General features: G+C 39.1%; 1 protein-coding gene across 2 annotated transcripts; it reads left to right on the forward strand.

Moving 5' to 3' along the window:
* Nucleotides 1-8,758: 8,758 nt before the first annotated feature.
* LOC143581249 (uncharacterized) lies at nt 8,759-10,623 on the forward strand. 2 transcript variants are annotated; one of them, XM_077064076.1, is made up of 4 exons: nt 8,759-8,979; nt 9,057-9,353; nt 9,418-9,498; nt 9,822-10,623. In XM_077064076.1, exons 2-4 carry the CDS (start codon nt 9,120-9,122, stop codon nt 10,362-10,364), a joined length of 858 nt encoding a protein of 285 aa, XP_076920191.1. In that variant the 5' UTR covers nt 8,759-8,979; nt 9,057-9,119; the 3' UTR covers nt 10,365-10,623. The 2 variants fall into 2 exon arrangements, with proteins under 2 accessions (XP_076920191.1, XP_076920197.1); XM_077064082.1 differs by having other exon boundaries at nt 8,759-9,353.
* Nucleotides 10,624-23,764: the final 13,141 nt, after the last annotated feature.

Genomic DNA, 23,764 nt, shown 5'->3' on the forward strand with positions numbered 1-23,764 from the left:
TCATTCAGTGTCACTTGAAGGAATGAGCCAAGCCGGGAGCAATCCCGCACAGAGGCGGGAGGGGGAATACTCCCGCCCAAATAAGCCAGTCCGTATACTGAAGGATCTTTTACTGTACCTGACGAGGTATGGGCGAAAGATCTGATCAGAGATACGACAGCTCACTGATACAGTATGGCGAGCAGCATGCTCCTGTACTGTATCACTATTAGCCGCTGCCTACTCACCAACTACTGCCATACCACGTGCGTAGCCGTCAGTTGGTGGAACAGGAATAGTATACAGCAGGCCTGGTCACTATCAGCCGCTACCTACCCACCAACTACCAGCAGGGCACGTGCGTAGGCTACTGTTGGTGGAACAGGAACACTGTTGCAGCCGGCCATACCTCTTTGGAAACCTACCTTCGGCTATAAATACCACAAATGGTATGACCATCTCATCTTATCATATCTTATTACATTATCTTATATCATCATAATATACCTGATATCTGCTCTAGCAATCTCTTAATATACTTTTATATTTAAAGAGCAATCTAGTCTGATTCTCACGCCGGAGGGTGGTCACAAGGAGGAACCCCCCCCCCCCCCCTTCTCAGTGACGAGCTCACGGTGTCTGTTTTGCAGGTTATCAGAAGAACCATCTTCCAAGGGTCTAACCCCTCGTGGGAAACATCTATCTAACCCCCAGGTTACCAGTAATCTGTCCGGGGTCCGGTTAGTGTTTCTTCATTGGCGCCATCCGTGCATAAAGCTAGAACTTTATTTTTCTCCAGTTTTTTCAAACTTCTACAAAGATGGTTAGAGAAATTCCGGTAACCACAACCCCAGCTACTAGGGGGAATACCGGCAACACAGTTTTTACGAACACTACCCCGGCTACCGAAGCCGGGGCAAGTGAAGTAAATTTTACGAACACTACCCCACTTACCAAAGCTGGGGCAAGTGCAGTAAATGATCGCTTACTGGGATCCACCGACACCCAGTTTGAGAAACGAAGACTCCCCCGCCAGACTCTCGATGAAGTTAAGGCATGGGCGGAGGCACGACAAAAGGAATTCCAGGCTGAGTTGGACGAACGCTTGCGTTCCGTGCAACAGGCCGACGAATTCGAGTACTGGGAGGATGACTCGGAGGAATCCGACTCCGACGCGAACCCTCGCCATAGGGCAAAAGGGAAGCGTAAGGAGACGGAATCACAACCGAAAAGGCATTTTGGACAAGCCTTCAAACCAAAAAGCACAGGTGGAAGTCCACGAGACTTCTCCAAAACGTTCAGACCAAACGTTGCAAATGCAGGAATGTCCAAGTTTGCAAGGGACATTGCGGAAGCAATCGCCCCAAAGAGTGCCAAACAAATGCCTAACATAGGCACATATGACGGTTTATCTGATCCAGACGATCATTTGAACAGGTTCATAGCGGGGGCAACCGTCAGCAATTGGACGGAACCCACGTGGTGCTACATGTTCCAAATGACGCTTGTTGGGGCTGCTAGAGCTTGGTTTGATCGTCTACCGGTCAACCACATCTACGACTGGGCAGACTTCCAACAGAAGTTTAGCCAACACTTCAGCCAGCAACGGAAGTATACCGAGGAGCAATGGACAATCCTCAAATGCATACGAGAGGAAGATGAATCTCTGCCAAACTTCATCACTCGCTTCAACTCAAAGAAGCTAAGTTTGGGCAATATCAGCGAAGATCTTGTTCGCGCTGCCTTCATCCAGGGCGCACATGACCCAGAGCTCATCCGCACCCTAACGGGTAAAGATGGCATGCCATCCACATGGGATGGCATCATGACAGCAGCAAAACGCTATGCGGAAACGGAGAAGCAACTGGGTAAAGATCTCCCACAGAGCACAAACCTCTACACCCAGAGGACGAGAGAGGACAACGTCCTCACTGCCAGACTAAATAAAAAGCGAAAGCTAGGCATTTGGCAGTCAAGGGTAAACTTTGACACCTCATCCGGCTTGCAACATAGAGTGGGCGGAAGGGATAATGTACAGTCGCACCGAAACTCCAGATGGACGCCACTCACCAAAAGCGTCACTGAGATATTCGCCACTGAAGAGCTCCCATGGCCAAAACCTCCGATAATCCGACATCGTCACGATGCTGATCGGAGCAAATACTGTGACTTTCACAAGACAAAGGGCCACAACACTGAAGAATGCATAGATGTAAAAGACATGGTCGAAGCATTTGTCAGAGATGGGACGCTCGCGCACCTCGTGGCGCAATAAAGGCTGAGCAGGCGGATGCGTGTAGAACCCCAGCTGGGGAAAACGAATAAAAATTCCAGCTTCAACATTGAGACTACATGCTGCGTAAAGAACGAGATCCCGAACCAGGTGCGTATCGGCTCGATGGCGCTCCCATCCTAACATGGAAGGGAGCTCATTTACACAGTTTGCATGTAAATCAATTCCAATTTGTAAAGAAAAGGCCAAGAGCCACTTCTAATGGAAATGATTCTCTTTTAAGAACATCGAAGCTGATGATTTTACATTTATACTTTTCTGAACACTAATATGCCGGTTTTCACCGCATAATTACGTGAGGTCATTGCATGGGAAGGCGGTCCTACCCGCACGAACCCAAAAAACGTGACAAACCTTCACGCAACCGCGCGTCGAACGGTTAAACTATGCAACACTGGTGACGGCATTCACATTACGTGAAGTCGTTGCGTGGGAAGGCGGTCCTACCCGCACGAACCCAATAACGTGGCAAACCTTCACGCAGGTCAGTTGAAGGAAAAGTTCAATTCTCCCATTAAATGAAAGTGCCGGTCTATCCGCATGAATCATGAAAGGAAACTGAACACTAACCTATCGACAACCGCGCGTCGAATGGTCAAAAACAAAATTCTTAAAAGGATGAGGAAAACCTACACGCAGGTCAGATAAGGGTGAAGTTTTGCCATCCTACTAAGTGCAAGTGACGGTTCTACCCGCACAATCACGAAAGAGGAAACAAAACTTCACACCTATTATCAACCACGTTCAAAGGTTAACTTATCTTAATGCCTTAGAAATTTCGAAAAGGAAAACCTACACGCAGGTCAGATGAAGGCTAAAGTTTAGCCATCCTACCAAGTGCAAGTGACGGTTCTACCCGCACAATCACGAAGGAGGAAGCGAAACTTTAACCCATTATCAACCACGTTCAAAGGTTCTTATTCTAAACACTTGGAAAATTGCTAATTTAAACTAAGTATGCAAGTCATAAGTTTATAAAGCAAGGAACCCAAAGAAGGAAATAACAATCTTATACGCAAAAAGATTTATATTTCACAAATTAACTATTACAAGAATGGCCGGGTAACTACCCGCCCAAAAGAATAAAACTATACAAGTCTATCTTAGCAATGGGAAGGGATCTTCAGGATCAAGCTTCAGGGCCGCTTCCACTTGGACCCGCTCCGTCAGAAGAACGGGGTGGTTCGAGGAACGCTTTGAGGACAGCTAACCCATCATCAGCAGCAGCTACTTCGTCCACCTTCTCCACCACTGGATGCGGGAAGGCGGCGTATTGGTTCAATGCTTGGTCATAAATGGCTTCGGTATCCACATCGAACAAAGGGAAGTTGGAAGGCGGGACGCCTTTCTCAACAAACCCTAGACCAAGCAGGAAGCCGGCCTTTTCCCCATCCTCATGAGAAGCGTTGAGGGCTGCGGTCATAGCATCATCGTAAGAGGTCTCTGAAAAGACCCGACGCACAACCTACATAGAAAACACAAGTATTAGAACCTTTTCTTACAAAAGAAAAGCGTGAAGATAAAACTAAACATACCTGAGGCAACGCTTCTCGAAGAAGCCATTGGAGGGCAGCTTGAGCTTCTTTATGGGCGCGTTCGGCTTCGCTTTTGTTAAGGTTGGCAAGTAAAACTTCCTTTGCGGCATCCTCTTCGACGCCCATAAGCTTCCGCTCGGTATGGTCAAGCACCCCCCTCTGGTCCAGGATTTCCTGGAGTTTCTTGGCATCTTCCATTGCCAAGGCATCATGAGCGCATTGGAGAGCCTCTAATTTGGCCTTGAGCTCCTCATTCTCCACACGCAAAGGCTCAGCAACGGCTTCAGCCTTGGCAGCCCTCTCGGTTGCGTTTCGCGCAGTCTCCCTGGCCAGCCGAAGCTGTTCATTCACAGCTTGGGCAGCCTTGGAGCGGGCCTCGAGTCGCGCCTGAACTTCAACCTCGAGGGCCTTGAAGGCCTTCTCCTTGTCGGCGGCAGCTGCCGCCAGCTGTTGGTTCTCCTCCCGAAGAGCACGCGCCTCAGATATGTCCTTGGCGCGAGCTGCTTTCAACTTGTCGTTTTCACGACAAAGCAGCTCGACGCGCGGCTGCATCCGGGCCTGGAGAACCCGAAGCTCATTAGTTAGCCTACCCTCCTGGTAGCTAACCATGGCTTCCCCCAACGCACCCGGAGGAGCAGCGTGGCGAGCCCAGTCCACGCACTCCACAGGTGTGCGAAGGGTTGTTCCTCGGCGTATGTTCCATCGTGGAACATACACTTCATTGGAATCCGACACTGCAAAAGAAACAAAGGCAGTAAGGAAAAGATGATAAAAAACATAAGAAAAGAAAGGAACCCTACGCACCTGTAGGGTCAATGACAGGCCGATAGCCGCCAAACCCATCACCTGAACCTAAAGGAAATCCATCCAACAGGTCAGGCAGACGGGAAGGTGGCAAAGATCGGCGGGAAGCCCTGCGCGTACCTGATGGTCCGGCCATCGGTGCCGGTGGCGCGGGCATGGTGGCAGCCGCCGAGGTCGCCGTGGTGGTCGCCGCCGCGGTCGCCGCCTCGTAGGCAGCAGCAGTAACCGCCGGCTCTGTGAAGGATGCTGTAAAAATCGCACTCACAGCCGGCGGTGACGTCATCTCAGCTGGAGCAGTCTGCTCAGAGGAAGCAACTGAACCAGCGGGTAGCAGGCGCAGGCACCCTGGTCGACGCCTCAGGTAGGCTGACCAAGCCTACCGTCATTGGCGGAAGGGTACTCCTCTGCGCTTCACCCCGGAATGCGTCAACATCCACGCCTGCACAAAGAAGAAAGTGTTAGATAAATTTATGAAGTAATAAATCTGCAAAGACATTACGATTGTACTTACGGGTTTTCTTGACCCTGAACGTACGGACGGGCGGGGAGGAACCCGATGGAGCCGGCCTTTTGGTACCGGTCACCGTCGTCTTCGTTGGTTCTCCGGAGGTAACGGTCGTTGCCTCCGGAGCAGTGGTCTCCTCACCACCGGGGTTCCCCGCCACCTCTTCACTATCTGACTCCGAGTCAGATAGAACCACCAGACCAGCCGTGGAGGCCTTCTCCTTCCCTTTCCCGCCGGCAGCAGCTTTCTTCTTCCGCACCAGTGGAGGAGCATCTGAGGATTCCTCAGAAGAAGACAGGTCAAGAATTCCAACAGCGGGTACAGCATTAAGGGGTTGAGGAAAGAATATCGCCTTACCTGGCCGCCGGTGGCTCAGGATCTCGTGGCCCAGCGGATAGACCTCCACAAAACGATCCGCCGTTTGCTCCAGGATGGGCAACTCGCCCTCGTCCAGAGCACGAGTACCCATCCGCGCGGGACCGTCGGTTTCCCGCGGGAACAGAAGCGACTCCAAATTATTTCCCTCTGAAAGAAAATAAACAGTTAGAAGACAAACTTGTATCAAAAAGAAAGACAAGACATACCATAGGGAATAGAGTTCAAACCGTATTCGAGAAGGATGGGAACCTGAGACGCATCTTTCCACACCCGGCTCATCCCTAACATAACCATCCCGGATTCCGCAAACCGGTAAACCGGAGATTGGATCCGGGATATCTTCGAAAACCATTCCGCCTCCTGGTAGTTGGGGGCGTGAAGGCTCGGTATCGCTTGGCCATTTTTAAACTTCATGGCAAGGGGGATGGCGCGGGCAGAAATGTAGAAGAATTCCTGCTTCCACGCGCGAAGACTGCGCTCGGTGTCGCAAATCTTCAGACCCTTAATACGGGTCGTCAGGGTGTACCACCCTTGGATGCACCTCCAGGTATAGAAGGTCATCAGGCGGTCCACATGGGGCTCGATGCCCAAAATCCGGCACACCCACTCAAAATGGCGAATCTTGGCGATCGCCATGGGGTGCAGCTCGGTCAAATGGACACCGTGCCTCTCAAGGACACGGTAAACAAATTTTGTCAACGGGAATCTAAGATTCCCATAGACAAAAAATGCAGCATAAACCCCGATCTTGCCTCTGGGGGCATCGTACACGGTCTGGTGGGATTCAGGAAACTCAGGCTCGAGATGATCGAGCATGAACTTCCTGACAACATACCGGTACTGATCGCCGGGCAGAGCACACTGGCACTCGCCAGCAGTACCCCTGTCATCGGCTATAGCTTCAGCATCACGAGAAGACATCTTGCAGAGAGAAGAGAACGATTTCGAGAGAATGCTCGATTGAATAAAGGAGTATTCGCCGGAAATCGCCTTAAAGATGAAGAGAAGAGTTAAAAGTGTGAATTGCAAATAACCCTCTCCCCCTTTATATAGTAATCGCAATTAATGCGGTGAAATTAATGCGGAGGAGAGAGAAATCGAATGTGCAATGAAACTATGACACGTGGCAAAAACCAAGCTGGCAACAGCTGTTGAAAGGACGTATGCCAGTAATTTCGCGGCCACGCGCCCGAAAAATCGCGCCCACGCGCCTGAAAAAGCGACTGGAATGACCATGTTCTGTCACGTCACCATAACTTCTTGCACGTCCTGACACAGTCAGAAGAAACCGTCGCACGACGTTTCAGAGGTTTGGACTGTTATCTTTTCACCAACTCTTCGAATTTCAAAATTCAAAAATTTGAAAATATTAAAAAGTAAGCGGGAAAATACCCCTTACCCCTTGGCAAGCAAGTAACCGTAAGACGGATGCGGGTACAGTGTAAAGGCAAAACCCTTCACATACCTAGCACCCGCAGGGAATTGAAGCCAAATAAACCTTGGCAAACAAGTAACCGTAAGACGGCTGCGGGTACAGTGTTAAGGCAAAACCCTTCACATACCTAGCACCCGCAGGGAATTGAAGCCAAGAAAACCTTGGTGAACAAGTAACCGTAAGACGGATGCGGGTACAGTGTTAAGGCAAAACCCTTCACATACCTAGCACCCGCAGGGAATTGAAGCCAAGTACCTCGGCAACCAAGTAACTATAAGACGGGTGCGGGTACAGTGTAAAGGCAAAACCCTTCACATACCTAGCACCCGCAGGGAATTGACGCCAGGAATACCTTGGAAGTAAAGTAACCGTAAGACGAGCGCAGGTACAGTGTTAAGGCAAAACCCTTCACATACCTAGCGCTCCGCTGGGAATTGAAACCAAGAAGGATCTTCTGGGCAATGCTTGCGGAAACGGAAATAACATCCCCGCATAGCGGGAACGTCGAGAACTACGTTGTTTGAAGCTCCAGGATGGAATTGGTGGTCTTAACATAATTGATCACTATGTTCAAAACTACCAAAACCTCATGGAAAATACATACAACTGGGACTCAATGCTCCTGACTTGCGAGGAGGTTACAGACCTACCCGCATCATACCCAAAGACCAAGCAGGAAACTCGGGCATTTCTGCAAGTGACAAGGACTTCCGCGGAAAGAATCCCCATGGAAAACCTTACAAAACCCTTTTCAAAACCCTTTGCTCAAGTCCAAAAGTTCACCTCACTTTATTAAACACTCATGAGAAGAACATTGGACTGGGGGGACTTGAAGAGGTAGGTCCCAGCAGAGCCCAGTTGGACCCGCAAGACTCACCTTAAACAGGGACGTCTGCGCAGAGACCAACTGGATCCGCAGGACCAACCATGCTCAGAGACGTGACGTCCTTACGCGCAGTACGCAAGCTGGTCCCGCAGGAAATGCCTCCCAATGGTGAAGGACTCCGCCTGTCCCCGCAGCCTCGGATACAAGCCATTAGGGAAGGCCACCCGCGCAGCATGGCTACACGCACAAGGCACTTAGCTCTCGATCATTCAGTGTCACTTGAAGGAATGAGCCAAGCCGGGAGCAATCCCGCACAGAGGCGGGAGGGGGAATACTCCCGCCCAAATAAGCCAGTCCGTATACTGAAGGATCTTTTACTGTACCTGACGAGGTATGGGCGAAAGATCTGATCAGAGATACGACAGCTCACTGATACAGTATGGCGAGCAGCATGCTCCTGTACTGTATCACTATTAGCCGCTGCCTACTCACCAACTACTGCCATACCACGTGCGTAGCCGTCAGTTGGTGGAACAGGAATAGTATACAGCAGGCCTGGTCACTATCAGCCGCTACCTACCCACCAACTACCAGCAGGGCACGTGCGTAGGCTACTGTTGGTGGAACAGGAACACTGTTGCAGCCGGCCATACCTCTTTGGAAACCTACCTTCGGCTATAAATACCACAAATGGTATGACCATCTCATCTTATCATATCTTATTACATTATCTTATATCATCATAATATACCTGATATCTGCTCTAGCAATCTCTTAATATACTTTTATATTTAAAGAGCAATCTAGTCTGATTCTCACGCCGGAGGGTGGTCACAAGGAGGAACCCCCCCCCCCCCTTCTCAGTGACGAGCTCACGGTGTCTGTTTTGCAGGTTATCAGAAGAACCATCTTCCAAGGGTCTAACCCCTCGTGGGAAACATCTATCTAACCCCCAGGTTACCAGTAATCTGTCCGGGGTCCGGTTAGTGTTTCTTCAGGCCTTTAAGGTTATGCTTTTTTATTTAAGAAATTTTTGTAACTATATTTTAGTTTCCTGAAAATAATATTATTATTGTGATATCCTAGATATGGATCTTTGAGGTTTTGCCATATGCTGGGAGGTTTGCTACTAAGTGTGATGGGATTCCCAGGGCCATTAGCTGGAACGAGAACCAATGTATAACGTGGGCGCATGCACTACCATTTGTCGGTTATGCCAAAACGGTATGCACATTAGTTTTTCTTTTTAATTATTGTATTAATAATAATAATGGTTAAAATGGTTTGCTAAAAATTTTCAGCCTGGATTTGAGCCACGACAACTGTTGAGACCAACTGTTGCAGAGCTTGCCACCGATTGGTGGATGTCTAGCCTTCATTCTTTTAACTCTCTTGCTAATTATTCACCGCCGTTGAATAAGAAGGCACGATTATCGTTTCAACCTCATCCGCCAATTAAGGTCCATGAGGGCATTGCCAACACCACCACCGCCCTGTCAGGCTCTGACAACACTGCTAGTCACCAGAGTACAGAGTCAAGAGCAAATATGGAGAGATATCCTCTAACACGTGTCACGAGTTTAGAGGAGCGTGTTGATGTAAATATCCTTAACTCTTTTTTTAATCACTAAAAAAATATTATGTAATTTATCTATTACACAGGAGCTATGCAAGGCTAGACAACCACATTGTGTAAAGACGGAGATGCCGACGTCATCCGACCACCCAGAGGATCTTGTTGTGGTAAATTTATGGAACTTGTTTAATTGTACAACCTTACAAGTGACTCATTTTAATAGTAAATAATAGAAGTTCTAAAATTGTATTTAATATGTTGGTAATTATGAAATTCGAAAGTAAGTAGGAAAACTAACTTGTCAACCAATCTCGTTTGACCCGTTACCTAAATCGACCCGTCACCCTCATTTTGCCACCTCTAATATGTATCCGTTTATTGAATTGGAAAGTATTTCATCTCTTCAAAGTGGTGAACTTTGAGTCAACCCAACCTGTTGACCCGTAGATCACCCTACCATTGTGCGTCATCTAATCCTTTTATTGTACAGGAGGGAAAGATTTCATCCCAATCCGACATGATATGTATCCAAGGCTACAAAGTGAAGCAAAGTGTTGCACCAATTCTTGAGTCCATCTTCAAGAAACACGGTGACATTGCATCCAAATGCGTATTCAAGCCCGCTCCTATGAGATCATCTTTCCTTGAGATTATATGTGAAGTTGTCAGGCGACTTCAAACCAATTATGATATTGATAATATTGAAGAAATGGAGCAACAAGTGTTAGCTTCTGAGGAAGCCAACATTAATGTGTCATGGCTACGATCTCACTTGGAAACCATTCACAAAAGGAAAGAGGCCAGCAAGAAGTGCAATTTGCTCATGGAAACAAAAGCAACCGCCATTTCGGTTAAAACAGACGCCGTTTTGGATCTGAGAGAGAGATGTGCGGAGCTTGTGGCTGCTCAAGAACGGTTTGAAAAGGGGGAAAAATGTGTGAGAGTACTTCATCTTGTTGAAAAGAATCTAAATGACAGTATCTTGGAAGCTAAAGGTAATATAGACTCATGGGCAAGACAGCCAGTTTTATAGGCTAACTAGATCGTGCTAGGATGTGTAATTATTAAAAGATTGCTAAAGGTAAGATAGACTCATGGGTTAAGTTATGTCTAATTATTTATAGCCGAGAATTCGAGCTGTCTGTAATTGTAATATACACTCTCTCTTGATTTCACTTGCAAATATGTTTTTGACTATCATTTACGGTGCGTGTTGTAATATGTACTTTTGCTAGGTTGTCTTTAATCATCATTTTTGGTTGGCTTCATAAAGAATGATTTTGAATGTGTAAAGGGTGCATCAACACGAGCCTCAAGAAGATGAACGGTAATCATCAATCTATATTATTTAATATCTGGAATTAATAAACTCACAAACTAATTATTCATAACTAGTAATATCACATTTAATAAAAATAACTTTCATTAAGATTAGTAGTCATCAAATTAAAACTTCTTATAAAGTGATAAAACTAAAACTTATAATTTATCTATTCTTGTAAAATTAAATATGGTCTGGAATTAATATGAGTTTTGGAAACTGGGCTGGAATGGGCTGTAAACACGCCGACCCAGCAACAGAACTATTACGACTTACGAGTTTCAACTTTCAAGTAGTGGGTTAATAATAATAATAATAATAATAATAATAATAATAATAATAATAATAAACCTAGTTCGGATTCACTGAAAATTTTAGTTGGACTTAAGTGTGAGAGTAGAGGTAAAAATGGGGATGGAACTGAAACCGGTTTCAAACCTAACCGCGGCCGATTAACCAGTATAGTGAACCTGGTTCCGGTTTCAATATGAATCGTGGGTTTGATATTGGTTTTAAAATTCCTTTGTTGTAACAAATTAAACACAAACTGAATCAATAAAAATCAATTTAAAACCGAGACCAAGAGAAGAGATTGATTAAACATCTCAAATGCTCTCACAACAAATATCCAACAACCAATTGTCGTTATATCCTCATAATATAAATTTCGTAACTGAAGAAAAACATATAAGATACAAGAGTTAAATATAATTGATGAAATGCTAACGTATCGCTAAAGATTAATCATAAAAATATTAATCTCTCACCTTCACTATTTTTTTTAATTTGAATGCAAATGATACTAACAATGTAAGTAATTAGCTAACAAAAAAATACTTCTAAATATGACATAATATACAAACAAATATCTACACTTTATTATTATGGGGTAGTCAAAACGTGTAATTATATTCCATAAAAGTTATCAGTCCAGGCAGAGTTTTTTCCTAAACTAGTATTGATGAAAAAACTATTTACTAATATGGTGTTCTTCAAAAACTATTTACCAAAATATTTTCATATTATTTATATATACTAATTAATTAATTAGTGTTGTATTTCTTTCCCTTTTTACTTTTTTAGCTATCAATTAATTAATTAGTGTTTGTGTTTTTTTCTCTTTTATATTTTGTATTTACGTTTTTAGCTTATCTCTTAATCTATCGATTATAGTCTTTTTTTCGTTTTTAATTTTTAATTGCTCTCACTAGTCACTAACTCTATTTTTACTTTTTTTATTAATTATAAGAATCATTCAATATTAATTTAAATAACAAAACAAAAGAAAAGAAAATGCCACATACTTACTGTAAGTTTGAATAAAATATGAATACATATAAAATCACTGATACCTTTTAACTTCTTTTACTATTATATGTGAAATAAAGAAATGCAAAATACCTACTAGACTACTAGAGTATTATATGATTACGTAGATAACCTTCTTATTTCTTTAAATCTAGTATATGCATAAATGTTACTGGTACAAAGATTACCAGACAATTATTTCGACCGTCTCGAACTATAATATTTTGATTATTGAAACTGAAATACATTATAATTAAACTTGCTTTATGAAATTGAACTACTACGAACTGATTAAATACTTGTTTCGATCGTCGAGATGAGTTTAGTCGATTCGAAGATAAGGATGGCGAAAATCCTTGAGTCGGATTCAATCAATTCGAAGAGGGAGACGTGTGTAGATCGTTGAGTGGGATTGAGCCAAAACGGGATTCAATTTTGACGAACGGTGTCGTCAAAGTGAAGAACAGGGTAACTGGTTGTTGGTTTCTAAACAACTGAAACGTCGGGGAGAGATTTAACCATAAGGAATTTCTTTTCTTTCTTTTTTTTTTCTAATTAATAAGTAACATAAAAGAAAGATGTAAAATAAATGAAAACACTATTTTGGTAAATAGTTTTTGAAGAACACCATATTAGTAAATAGTTTTTTCACCAACACTAATTTGGAAAAAAAACTCAGTCCAGGCACGTGCAAATGTCGTTTACAATACCAAAAAATACTTTATTTTTCAACATAGTTTTCTTTAAAATTTTATATCATAAAAAATGACAAAATAACCAAACAAACAAACGTAACTATATATTTAATTTTATTATTTTGTAAAAGTTATCTAACAAGTTAATTAAGGAAAACCAAATTAAATAATAAATAAAATTATTTAAAACTTTATTATAAATAAAAACGGGTCATATGGAAAAGAAAATGAAAAATTTTTGATTGGCCAACTAGTAATTCACCAAGTTAGCCTTTGTTGATAGATAACCTGTGACTTGTGAGTTTACACGCCCACCGTGGCGGGATATGACATAATATTTTAGCCATTTTTTTTTATATTTATTGTGATGGAGATGGATTACCAAATGAGGTAAAAATAGCATGAGTCATCGTTATTGAGAGTATGCCATTATTGACATTTGACATGTTAGAAAGTTCTAATGAAGGGTGCACACGAATCATGTCGAGTTTGAGCTACTCTATTGACTATTATAAACTGAAACGTGGACTTGTGTGAGTTACGTCTACTTCGACCACTTTGAATTGACTTTCAATTTTCTAATTTGAAATGGTTTTAGTTTTAACTCAACTCATTTCAATCTTAATATATGTAAACTTAAGTTCAAATCGATGCAAATGCAAGATAAAAGAGATTTTAGTTAAAAAAGTTTGTTGTTCAAACAAAAATTTTCAATTTATTAATGAATTAGATTATTTTTATTTATTTGTAAAACGCTTCCCCCTCCCTCCCTATATATATATATATAGGGTAAGGATCCTAAGAGAACGCAAATTGAGAACTTTGATAATCATTTTGGACCACTAAAAACACCTTAAAAAAATATTTAAAAAAATCATAAAACAAAAAATAATAAAAATTTTTAAAAAGTAAAAAAACCAAAATTATTATATTTCATTCCGGTTTCATTAAAAGAAATAAAAAAAATAAAAAAAACGTCGTATTATACACATATGTATAATTTTATATAATCTTTAGTTACGTAATATACGCATATGTACAACATCATTTATCTTAAATTATACACATGTGTACAAAAAAAAACATGTAAATGTACATATATGTATATATTATACATATGTGTATATAATTTAGCTAAATTGATTTTTTTATGGAACCGGGATGATAAAATAATAATTTTGGTTTTTTTACTTTTTTGATTTTTGTGTTTTTTTTTTTTATTTTTGGGTTTTTTGTGGTCCAAAATGATTCTCATAGTTCTCAATTTCAAAAAGGTTCCTTCATGATCCTGATCTTATATATATATATATATATATATATATATATATATATATATATTATTATTCGGCAAGAATTAAAAAGAAATTCGTCGCTAAAAAAATATATTTAGACTCACATGACTAGTCTAGAGGCATCTCAAATATTTTAGTCCGTTTAATATAATTTTGTAATTCACCAACCTATTTAATTAAGTAGGGTGACATATCAATCCATTTTCTCCGTTATCAACTTCATAACTGACCGTCAACCCGTTTGACATGTTTAGACTTTAGATGAATGGAATAAACAATTCATTTTCAGATTATACGATTTAAAGTATGTGTGGGTTAGATTGATGTTTTGATATGATTAAAAAATCCATTTCATGTTTAGATTGAACAATTAAAGCCATTTACCCGCCAACAAACAGAATTTAATAGTGATTATTGGGAGGTTTTTTCTTCATTACTGGATGATAGATTAGTTGGTGAATTTTTTTTAAGTTAGTGAATTTGATTGTATTTTTAAGGATTATTGTATTTAAATACTCTCAACTTTCATCTTTTGACCAGTAGCATATTCAACTAAAGAAATGTTATGTACAACTCTCAACTTTTACATTAATTTTTTTTGTTACTTCCTAATTAACAGAATATTAATGACATTATTTTATGTGGACATTTTATAAATGAGTTGTCAGCTTTAGTTAAATTATAACTCGTTTAAAACTATATATTCGTCTAAAAACATATAAAGGTAATTCGTTCGTGCCACGTTTTGCTAGATTATGAAATTTCTAAAGAATATTGGTGGGGGTCCATTTTATGGAATTTAGTAGAAGCATGAATTATTTGACGGTGTTCATTTGTTCGATTTAAAAGAGGAATATATATTTTTCATGAATATTTTGATGGGAAATGTACTCTATGTATGACTTGATTTGACGGGAAATATATTATATTTTTCCATTTAAACAAATAATATCGATAGTTTAAACTGTTACAAAAGAAAAAATAATTGCATGGTTATATATTATCAAGATACTACATTTTGAATTACTACAAGCAATTAACATGCATTACATTAGTCAATGGTGTGAATAAGCAGTGTTGTATAAATCGCTAGCTACTAGTCTGACGCTAGGGTATGGACTAGCGATTAAGGGATTAGTCAGATTGGAACTTATATGTAATTTTTTAAATATACATACTTATACCAAATTTATATAAAAAATTTTCAGTTTTATCCGATCTTGACGAAATAGCAATTAATCAGGGATTGTCAAAGCTCGGCAAGGTGGTGGTGATGGTGGGCGATAATTGTGGTTGGCAGTGGTGGGAGGCTGGTGATAATGGTGGTTGGAGCTAGTGCTGGTGGGGATGGGTGGTGTCGGTAGATGATGGTGGTGATAGATGGTGTTGGTGGATATGGTGGCGGTAACATTGGCGATTGGTGGTGGTTGGCGATGGTAGGTGCAGCGGTGGTGGGGTGTTAGGGGGGTGGTGGAGGTGATGTAGTGTGAAAGGGGTAAAATAGTGTGGATGAAATGAATTTGGGTGTTTTAGAAAAATTGAATGGATGTAGTAATAAATGATTTCATTCAATTAGCCAATAAAGACACCATTTTTTTCAAAATGGTCTATTTCATTTCGCTTCTCATTTTTGCATACTAATTATTATCTTAAAGTGTTGTTATTAGTATTCATTATAAGCTATGTTATATTTGTTTTCCATGTTTAGGAACGTATGATGAGTGGGCAAATGATGTGTTTTTAATGTTTAATTGTCACACCCGGCCTCGGGGGCCCATACGTATGACCAATATATACTATCGGTTTTGTATATATATCAAAGTTGCGTTCTTTTAATAAAAGTTTTTTATTTAATAGTATTTTATAAAATCATGTTTGAAATACCCGTTTAATATTACAATGTCCATGAAAATATAATCCACATTTTTTATGATTCAAGCAACTGAGTCATCATATAGCAATATAATGACTATTTATCACCCATCATCTCCCAGCCATATCTAACATGTCTGTTTTCCTGTAAAACAATTTTGAAAATACGTCAGAGATATGTTGGTGAATCATTGATCGAGTCTAAAAAATTTACTGAACTTTCGTTAAAATACAAATATATATTTTTTGTATAGCACAACAGGGTATTTGTTCTGTCCCCGGGGCGTATCACTAACGTAAACACACAAGTCAACATTCTTCGGGAGTTGCGCCCGTTAGAGATTTGGTTTGAGACTGACATATACATGCCTAGTAGTTTGTCAATAATGTTTGGATCCAGACACATGCACGTAGTCTGAGTGTTTTTATTTTCTATCTTGTGTTATAATGTTTTAGAGATTTCAATATCTCATGTAAACATTTTTTTGACTCTTTAAGACAAACTACTCGTTTGTCCTATGAGAGTAAATATGTTTAATAGTTTGTAAAGATTTAACGTATTCACATTTCTGTCTTGTTAGTGAACTTGTTCTTATAACCTTCGTGTTTTCTAATGCTTAACCCACCATAGATAGTTTACATGAACGTTTGGATCTTATTCGGATCCATGTGCAGAGTATACTGGTGTGGTTTTTTTATCGTTTCAAAACTCATTTGAAATTTCTAGTTCGGTAAATAGGTTTAAAACTTAATTTTTTATATTAAATTAATAATTTTTATCATTAGACGGATTATATGATGATTATACGACTCGTTAACCATTAGTTTGACTTTTTGGCTAGAAATTCAGTTAGACGGGGTGTCACTAGTTCAGACATGTCATCTCATTATTAGAGGGTATGTATTTGTGTGTGATGGGGGGTGCCTAACTTTTGTATACACCATGTCTTTATTATATGGGTCATCTCATTATTAGACGATCCATCTAACAGTGTGCACATAACTAATTTGTTAAAAATCATCCTAAGCATCAAAGCAACACTTGTTTAAGTGTTGTAAACCTTATACATGCTTCAAAACCCTTATATGACTTATGTAACTTATTTTTACTGATGTTCGATCGATAAAAGCTTGGATCCTCGCTTAAACGTAAGAAGCGAACTTGAACGAGCCTAGAATCACACCTTACTTCCAAGCTATATCATAAACACTCCTACAACTTAACATCACTTGGACAGAACCTCCCCTTGGATGTTAACACTTAGCTACGAAGAACTAGGCATTTAACACCTTTCTTTGTATTGAAGAAACCTTAAAAACACCAATAACAAGGGAAAACGAGATTTTTGATTATGAAATGGAGTATGGATGTAACATCCCGGCCTTCCCAAAACTTAGCATCATCATCGTTGAACCAGCACATCACTTATTAAATTTGTCACATACTATTTATCACAAAATCATTTCTAAGACTAATAATTAATTATATCCTTTATGTGGCACTATATTAGACTAAGGGGTGTGGGGGCTTTAGTGGGGGCTCCAGCAGAACCAAGAACCAATAATATTATGACGTGTGGCAGAGAGAGAAACTGGATAAGGGGGTGTTGGAGCCCCTGGCCCCTGGTGTGGAGGGGCTCCAGCAGGGGCTCCAGCGAATTTTTTATTTTTATTTTTTTTATAAATATATTCAAATAACATATTATTAAAAAAACACATAAAATATTAAAAAAACACACATTAATAAAAAAACACATTAATATCTAAAATTCAAATTACAAAAAAAACATACTAAAAATTAAACAAACAATAATACTTAATAATAACACTAATCTAATACAAGATCATCGGGTTGCCTCGCCCACAAATGTTCAACCAACTCATGTCGAAGATTCCCGTGTGTCTCACGGCTCTTGATATTTGCTATGTTATGAAGTCTTTGTTGATCACTGATTGTGGACGGTTGTGGCGGAATGTCACCTTGGTAGTTTTGACAGATAGCTTTGCCCTCGTCTTCTAACGTCATGTTGTGTAGGATCAGACACGTGTAGACGACGTCCATTATCCTCTCCTGAGTCTAATAACGTATCGGGTTCGCCAGCACATAATATTGTTTTTCAGAACTCCAAAAGCTCTTTCAATATCTTTTCTAGCAGACTCTTGCTTCTTCGTAAAATACTTCCGTTTATCGGCGATTGGATCTGTAAAAGCTTTCACCAACAAAGCCCATTCGTTGTAAATACCATCGACCAGATAGTACCCGTACTTGAAGAGTTCTCCATTTGCAACAAAAGCTTGAGGTGGTTCAACCCCGTCGATAAGGTCGTTGATCAAATGTGACTGATTGATAACATTAAGGTCGTTATTTGACCCAGCAACACCAAAAAAAGCATGCCAAAACCAAAGATCCTGTGACACCGCCGCCTCAAGTATAAGGGTCGGCCCTTCATGATCACCACGGTGGAACTGACCTCGCCAGGCCGTTGGACACATAGCCCATCCAACATGCGTACAATCGAGGCTACCTAGCATCCTAGGAAAACCATGTTTTTCTGCGTGCACCTCATATATGCGTTGGATGTCATACATTGTAGGTTTACGCAGATATCTCCGAGAGTAAATCGATATGACTCCTACGTATATAAATACGATATAAGTATATATATATATCTATAGTTATAGGCATTAAAATAATCTATAAACATATAATATATATTAAAAAATGTAATAAATATTTAATAAAGACAGAATTACAAATTTTGTCCTTTAAAATAAGACGAATTACGGTTCGTGTCCTTTTCTAAGTTTCCTTGCAGGCGGTGTACTTTAAACTTTTTTTTCCTACAAGTTTTGTCCTTTACGCTAACTGGGTTAGAAAAACCAGTTAAATACCCTCACGTGAGACGCATGTGAGGGCATTTTTGTCATTTCGTATGTACCTGCAAACTTCATCATCCACCACACCAAAATCAAATCAAAACCCAGATTCAATCTCCATCCAATCATCAAACCCATCTCTCAATTCCCCCAAATCCCCAATTTCTAGGGTTTTTCAAATCTAAATCCTCAAATCTCCAATTCATCCTCCAATTCGATCCAATTCCTCAAATTCAATTAGGGTGGAGAGTAGGTGGTTTCCGGCGGTGGTGGCGATGGCCGTGAAATGGTGGTGCCTGAACAAACTCTCCGACCGCGACACCCACTCCGCCACCGAGCTCGAGTCCATCGCCAAAACCCTAACCAACGACCCAGACACCGAGCTCGAGTCCATCGACACCCACTCCGCCACCGGTTCCATCGCCACCACGTCACCACTCACCTCTCACAAACTTATCGATTCGCCCTTGTTCTGTCACCATGTTAGTTCGTTGGGCGGGGCTATTAGGTCGGTGACGAGATGAGTAGAAGAAGAATGACGATAGAGGTTTAAAGAAGCTGCCACGACTTGGGCTTCTGATTGCCGCCGGAGGTACGGATAGATGTCCAGCTGCAGCCATTGGATTTGGATTTGGAGGAGTGGTACTGCTCCGTCGTCGTGTTTCTATATACAATACATACGATACAAATGCTAAATATAAATAAATAAATAAATAAATGATAAATTGCATTCTTTTTGGAGGCTTCAAATTAAATGAATCCAATCCAGACTTACTTGTAAGCCTCATCTTTGAGGATTTAGATTTGAAAAACCCTAGAAATTGGGGATTTGGGGGAATTGAGAGATGGGTTTGATGATTGGATGGAGATTGAATATGGGTTTTGATTTGATTTTGGTGTGGTGGATGATGAAGTTTGCAGGTACATACGAAATGACAAAAATGCCCTCACATGCGTCTCACGTGAGGGTATTTAACTGGTTTTTCTAACCCAGTTAGCGTAAAGGACAAAACTTGTAGGAAAAAAAAGTTTAAAGTACACCGCCTGCAAGGAAACTTAGAAAAGGACACGAACCGTAATTCGTCTAATTTTAAAGGACAAAATTTGTAATTCTGTCTTTAATAAAAACTAAAATTAATGTTTTTTACTTTGGCAGAAAAAATGAAGGGATTCACGTGCAACCCTTTTCGACATTTGTAAATACTCATCCAAAGCGTCCGACGAAATGCCGTACGCTAATTGACGGATAGCAACCGTGCATTTTTGAAGAGAGGTAAAACCGGGGAGACCCCTAGCATCCTCCCTTTGTTGAAAAAAGGGATACCGTGCCTCTAAATCACTTGCTATACGCATGAACAATTGTCTGCTCATTCGGAAACGAGTTCGAAAATCCGACTCCTCGTTTACCTGTTGAGGGCTAAAATAATGCCTAATCAAAGTATCGTTAGCACCCGATCGATCACGATCACGAGGTGGTGCTCTAACTCTCGGGACTCGAGGTTGCTGGGCTTGATTTTGCAAAAGATCCACCACGGCTGCGGTTAAAACTCCCCCTACTTGAAGAAGCAAATCATCCTCTTCGGAGGAGTCGGAATCAGACGAGAACCACGACATTTTTTTTTGTTAATTTTGAGAGGATTTTAGGAGAAAAGGTGTATAATTGTGAAATGGAGTATATTTTATAAAGGTATATATTAAAAGTTTAAGAAAATATTTTTTTTTTAATTTAATACGAGCCAACGGCTCTTTTTGTTAAAAACAAGGTGACTTCCTCTCTCTCTTCTCCCGCTACCAAGCTCACGCCTGCCTCTATTTGCCCTCTAGCGCCCCGCTAGCGCCCCTGGTGGTATGGTGTTAGCGCCTAGGGACGCGAGTGGAGGGGCTCTAGCGCCCCCGTTGAAGCCCCCACACCCCTCAGGCTTAGACGGGGTCACTTATGTGGATTGTCATTCTATCATTCACATGACCCCATAAGTAACCCATCACCAAATGGGTCCGCTATCTTTTTCTATTTATGTTTCTTGTCGTTACCAGTTCTAGTATTTATGTTATTTGGGATCAGTTTTTCATTTTATATTTGTTTTATTTTTATTAGACAAATTAGATCTAATAATAAATAGTTTAAAGTATGACTCATTTGATTACTAATAATAATCCATATTGACAAATTGCCAATGAAACTCGTAACATTAACTTTTGTTGCCAATAATAATTTCACTTGCGCAATCATCCTAGATTTCCACTTAATTTATTTTTTTCATAAAATGTATGTTTTCCATTTCACTCATAATCATTATTTTTAGCAAAACCAAATGAAAATAAAGCGTAAATTCATTATTATTATGAGAGCGGGATTAACATTGGTTGTGAAAGTCTAACTCATGTCTATACTTTCATGATATCAATATGATATATAGATTATTATCGATAAATAAGTAAATTAAAAATTTTCGTTTTTCTTTATTATATTGTAAGATTGTATTGATGATATAGTTTTACGCTCTATAATTTATATTGTTAGTATAACTCTATAATATAAATTCTATAATATATTTAAGAAGTACAAATTATGAAACCAAGCCAACATATTCATCTTAATGTAAATATACAATGAGCAATGGTGCAAAATTCGGACTTTATTCTTTCATGTAAGTCATCAAATCTTTTTCTAACAAAATCTAATTATAAGATACAAGTTTTCATTTTGTTTTCTTTTTAACCAAGTCAACTTCAACTATTTAGTTGATAATGTTTGATAATTAGAAAACAAGTGTGAAAATAATATTGAAAACCACTTGAGGATTGCTATTGGACAAATAATTAAGGTCAAATGCAAAATTGATGGTATGTAATCCTCACACACTCGAATGCTTGACAGGATAGGTTAAAAGAACCTATTAAAAGACAGCTTAACGATTTACACTTAGACTTATATATTCTTGTATCAAATAAAGCCAAAAGTTTTTAATGATTTTAATTTATTTTCTTACAAAATACAACTTGTATAGATATTTTCACAACTAATATTTTGTACTTTATTGACTACTTAACAAGTACTCTACATAATTTACATGTATTTCACGGTTAAAACTTTTAATTTCTTGACAAATAATTAATACATCTTTCACCAATCAAGCTTATTATTCTATGAAACAATCTTATCTACATTTACCCACTAATCTTGTCTAACTTTATAACTACTTATTAATAATTAATTATTAATAACTAATCATTTTATAGTGTATTGCAACGCTATGCTTATGGGATTTTTTTACGAGTGCATATATAACACACATACAAATTACAAGTGCTTAAATGCATATATTAGTCAAATCAGAATACAATACAACCTCACTAATAAATATTTCCTTTTCAAAAGATTTTCTTTTATTTTATACGTTTCTCATATCATTTTTTCTGTGTTCTCGTTTCGAGAAATTATGTACTCACCTTTTCAAATCCAAATTCACTCAATTGTTAAATCTTTGCAATTCACTTAATAGTCAATATTTTCCATTTCATAACTAACATAATTATATTTTCAAGTAACAAATATATCCATGATCATTGGTTGATATGATTCCAAACTGTCTGATTACATGTTCTATGAAGTAATATATAACAGTTTTCATTCATGTGGTGTAGCTAAAATCTTGGTTTTAGTCTAAATTTTTATAATTTAGTGTACGTGCATGGTTTATGTTTTTTTGCCATCTCTGTCGATAAGACTAACATCCTTAATGTGGCACTAAGTTAGAGTTTGTCACTTGCAAGGAGAAAAGAGGCATGCCAAGGATCGTCACTCTATCATATAGCCCCATAAGTAACCTGTCACAAAATGGGATCAACCATAAGTACTTCTATTTTCGTTTCTTATCGTTACCTATTCTAGTACGTATGTACTGAAGATTGTTTTTCTATGTTTACGTTTAATATACTATATATTGCACTGCATTATATAACTTTACGCTCTACTATATATTCTCTAGTTTAATTATATCATACATGCATGTGAGACATACAAAGTGAGAAACATTATCCAACCTCATATAGATATAGTGTGCAAGTGTAATGTGCAAAACTAGCAACTTTTCCATTCATATATATATATTTATTCAAATTTTGTTACAAGAAAACATAATAAAACCATATAAAATATTATAACAATTAGTTTTTGTTAATGACGTCAACTTCACCTATTTAGTTGATATTTATTTATGTTTAATGATTTGATCATCAGAAAACAAGTGTTAAAAGTAATGTTGAAATATAATTGAGGATTGCGGGTAGACAAATAATTAGGGTCAAACACAAAATGGATGATGGTATGCAATCCTTACACTCGAATGCTTGATATGATGGGTTAAAAAACTTTATTAATTGTATATTTTAATATTTATAATCATAGTGTCACTTTTCAAGCTTTAACATGTGCAATCTCATGTGAATTTCAAATGAACTATTCCACCCAATCGAAATTCATCATGAGATTTGGTACTAATCATATTTTTAAGCCTTTTTAATAAAAAGAAAAAGAAAGTGTTTTTACATGATAAGAAGACAATTTTTTATCAACTCGGTCGACTAACATTATTTTTACTATCTTTATTTAAAATTCATGACAATGAATAGCTAAGAAGATAATCGAAGACAAGATCTTTTCTTCAATCTTTATTTGAAAAAAACATCCGAGTCTGCCAAATAATTCAAGAATAATACCATGAATTAGTTTCATCTTTTTACCCGTTACAATATATCAACATATTCTATTGATTTTTAACTCCTAGGTCTATAATATAAAAGTATTTCACATTTCATAACTTTTAGTTACTTGGCAACATATAATAAATCCATCTTTCACCAACTAGGTTTCACCATTAACAAATAATTCCTTTTATGTTTCACCACTAATGCATTGTTATGGACTTATGGTTATTTATGCAATGCATGTGGCTTAAATGTGTATATTAATTGAATTACTGATCAGACTATTTAATTTTCCTTTTTCAAAATCTTTCATCTCATTTTAATTTTTCGATGCTAAGTTTAACTCTTAAGTATGTGTAAC

Source organism: Bidens hawaiensis, unplaced genomic scaffold (assembly GCF_021521415.1).
Source record: "Bidens hawaiensis isolate Kalapana, Puna unplaced genomic scaffold, B.hawaiensis_p1.1 tig00001511_1, whole genome shotgun sequence".
In the NCBI taxonomy this organism is placed as follows: domain Eukaryota; kingdom Viridiplantae; phylum Streptophyta; class Magnoliopsida; order Asterales; family Asteraceae; genus Bidens; species Bidens hawaiensis.